At 46.1% G+C, this 3,053-nt stretch overlaps 1 protein-coding gene and 1 long non-coding RNA gene across 2 annotated transcripts; one reads left to right on the top strand and one right to left on the bottom strand.

Annotated features, from left to right (window-relative positions):
- Nucleotides 1–201: 201 nt before the first annotated feature.
- Nucleotides 202–1,325, top strand: LOC123491999 (nuclear apoptosis-inducing factor 1-like). The gene is made up of 2 exons (XM_045223605.1): nucleotides 202–869; nucleotides 1,063–1,325. The coding sequence occupies exons 1-2, from the start codon at nucleotides 464–466 to the stop codon at nucleotides 1,194–1,196; spliced, it is 540 nt and encodes a 179-aa protein (XP_045079540.1). The 5' UTR covers nucleotides 202–463; the 3' UTR covers nucleotides 1,197–1,325.
- Nucleotides 1,326–1,632: 307 nt separating this feature from the next.
- Nucleotides 1,633–2,778, bottom strand: LOC123491998. The gene is made up of 2 exons (XR_006661575.1): nucleotides 1,785–2,778; nucleotides 1,633–1,706 (listed from the first exon to the last, which is right to left on the bottom strand). It is a non-coding gene; the product is annotated as an uncharacterized LOC123491998 (long non-coding RNA).
- Between the last annotated feature and the right edge of the window lie 275 nt (nucleotides 2,779–3,053).

The following is a 3,053-nucleotide window of genomic DNA, read 5'->3' as shown; positions in this document are numbered from 1 at the left end:
TTATACTGTAGGGCAACCCAAGCCGTTGTTTGTGTGGTAATGCAGTGTGTGGCACTCCTGTCTGTGCCTGCGTGCAGAGCTGGCATTAGTCAGTGGGTGTAGGGCAGGGTTCTTCAATTCCGGTCCTGGAGGGCCGAAAACACCTCTGTTTTTCATCCTCTCCTTCTAATCAGGGGCTAATTCAGACCTGGGACACCAGGGGCCTCATGTACAAAGACTTGCGTTGAATTCATACTAAAACATTGCGTACGGACAAAGCCATAAATGTGCGTACGCACCAAAAAAATCTGATGTATGAATCTCTGCGTACGCAGCATTCCACATACATTCTCTTTGTACATCCCAATCAACGCGAAATTGAGCGCACATGCACGAGCACCACACCACACCCTGTCTCCTCCCTCAATTAAATCAATTTAAATATGGTAATTAGTCCAATTTGGCAAAAGAAACCTGCAAGAACATGGCTAAAGCAAGCAAGAAACGAAATTTCACTGAAAACGAATTAGAGGTGCTACTATCAGAGGTAGAAACAAGAAAAAATATTTTATTTGGAAATCTGTCCTCTGGAATTAATAACAAAAGAAAGAAAAAAGAGTGGGCGAGTTTGTCTGATGCCGTCAACGCGGTGGGATCTGAGAGTCGCACCGTAAATGAACTGAAGAAGAAATGGTCAGACATAAAGGTGGAAGTTAAGCGGAGAACTGCTGCGCACCGACAAAGTGTGGGCAGAACAGGCGGTGGTACAGGGACCGATGAACTTGCACCCTTTGATCAGAGAGTTGCCTCTATTGTAGGAGACACGTTAATCTCTGGAATCGTATCCGCTGATGTAGGAGACTCGGATATACTACAGGACTGCCAGCAAGGTGACTCAGATTTATTTCCTTAACTTTGATATACATAGCCAGCCACCGTTTAATTTTTAAAATGCATGCAATATAGCAAAAGGTACACCAGAGATTTCACGTATCCACTGCTTTTATTGCAAATGCGTGTACCCATTAATAAGGAACAGACTCAAATTACTGTTAAGATGTGCCTGTGTTTAATTGGACTTAGGAACCGCAGGAACGTCCACTGGCACGCACTCAGAGTCCGCACCACCTGAGCAGCCAGAGCCCATTCAGTCCAGCGTCTCCCGTGTCTCTAATGTTCCCCCAGTGCTGAAGCCCGTCCATCTGGCCGTGTCTTGACGCATGCTGTTCTGGAGTCACAACAACAAATTGTTAGGGCCATTGAAGAAATGAACAGTCACCTTAAAAATGTCACTGACGCACTCACAGAAATAAGCCATTCATTAAAAGAATTGGTCAAAAAATGAACTTTGTGTCTGAGTACCATTTATATTGTCGCAATTACACGTTGACCGGCCTGAATGGCTTGTTGATTGTGCTGCACATATACTGGTCCTGGGTCAGGGTCATCTGGCGGTGCCCCCACCTCACCAAGGGGTATGCCATGCCTGTGCGCGACATTGTGCAGCACTCCACAGGCCAGTATGATGCGGCAAACCTTGTCAGGGCGGTATAACAGCATCCCCCGGTCCTGTCAAGGCAGCGCCACCGACATTTCAGCTGCCCAATCGCCCGCTCCCACAACTGACCGAGTGCGGGAATGGGCATCATTGTATCTGCGCTCTCGGTCAGTTTGTGGGTTGGTGAGGGGGGTTAACAGCCACGTCTTTAGTGGATAACCACTGTCTCCTGATGGGCAGTAATAATAATTACAGACACAAACATTTTACTTTTAGATAGAACCATACATTTAAATGCATAACTTACCAAGTAGCCACCCATCGCGCACCCTGCCAGCTTGGAGTCTCATCCCAACCATGCTGTTTGTAAGGATATATGAATCATGGGTTGACCCAGGCCACCTTGCCACAATATTTGTTAGGCGCATTTGTGCATCACATATAATCTGCACATTTATTGAATGGAAATGTTTCCGATTCACATATGCAAATTCGTCTTCAGATGGCGCCTTTATAGCAATATGTGTGCAGTCGATCGCTCCGATTACATTAGGAAAACCGGCTATCGCTGCAAATTGCGCTTTGATGTTTGGCTGGTCACCTGCATCGTATGGGAACGTTATATACCTGGTAGACAAGCGGATGATGCCGTCCCATACAGGTGGCATTGCACGGCTCAAACACGACTGGCTTATTCCTGAGCGGTCTGCCAGTTCTCTTTGGAAAGAACCGGTTGCTAGGAAACCAAGTGTAGTAAGCACCTGTAAAGGAACGGGTAATGCGTGGCTCCTCACTGTCTCTCTTTCCAAATTCGGACCCAACTCAGCGCAGAGCTCCAAGAGTATAGCCCTTGGAAATCTGAAACGGCTGATGAGCCAGTCATCGTCGTGGGCCAGAAAATCACCGTGGTCCCTAAAAACTCGTTCTCTCCGGATTTGTCCATTGAAAATGTCTTCTAATAAAGCCAAAGCTGCCATTGCTAGACGGGTTGTATCAATTTTCACATCCTTTATATATGTTCTTACTTAATTGCATAATTAATAGAATATTCTAATAAGACTCGTGTGACAATAATATGGCAAATCATTTATCAATTACAAATTATAAGCAATATCTGGCAGGTGCGATAGAACAGTTCGTAGTGTAATGTTTGCCACTTCACTTTATTGCCTCTATGAGTCGCCAACGGACAAACATCACAAAAATGTACGTACGCCAGGCCTGAAGTTTACGTGGAAGAACGCACATTCTTACGTTAATTTCACTGTTAGTACATCTGACCGTGAACGTGAAAGCTGGCGTACGCCATGTTTTCGTGCGTACGCAAGATTGATACATGAGGCCCCAGGTGAGTGCAATTAACTACCAGGTAGAAATAAAAAACAGAAGTGTTTCGGCCCTCCAGGACCGGAATTGAAGAACCCTGGTGCAGGGCCTTGACAGCGAGATGGGGTGAGGGAGATGAATGGGAGGCAGGTTCACTTTATTACTGTCACTCTGCTCTCTCTCTCTCTCTCTCCCAGTCTGCCTCCACATCTCCAATACCACCCCAGGATTAATCAGCTACTACAACTGC

The sequence above is a fragment of the Coregonus clupeaformis genome, chromosome 11 (assembly GCF_020615455.1).
Source record: "Coregonus clupeaformis isolate EN_2021a chromosome 11, ASM2061545v1, whole genome shotgun sequence".
NCBI lineage: Eukaryota > Metazoa > Chordata > Actinopteri > Salmoniformes > Salmonidae > Coregonus > Coregonus clupeaformis.
This window is presented reverse-complemented; position numbering and strand designations above follow the sequence as displayed.

Coding starts and splice junctions, on each gene's coding strand:
- LOC123491999 (XM_045223605.1), top strand. CDS start 464: ATGGCTAAAGCAAGCAAGAAACGAAATTTCACTGAAAACGAATTAGAG. Junction 870..1,062: donor ACTACAGGACTGCCAGCAAG/GTGACTCAGATT, acceptor AATTGGACTTAG/GAACCGCAGGAACGTCCACT.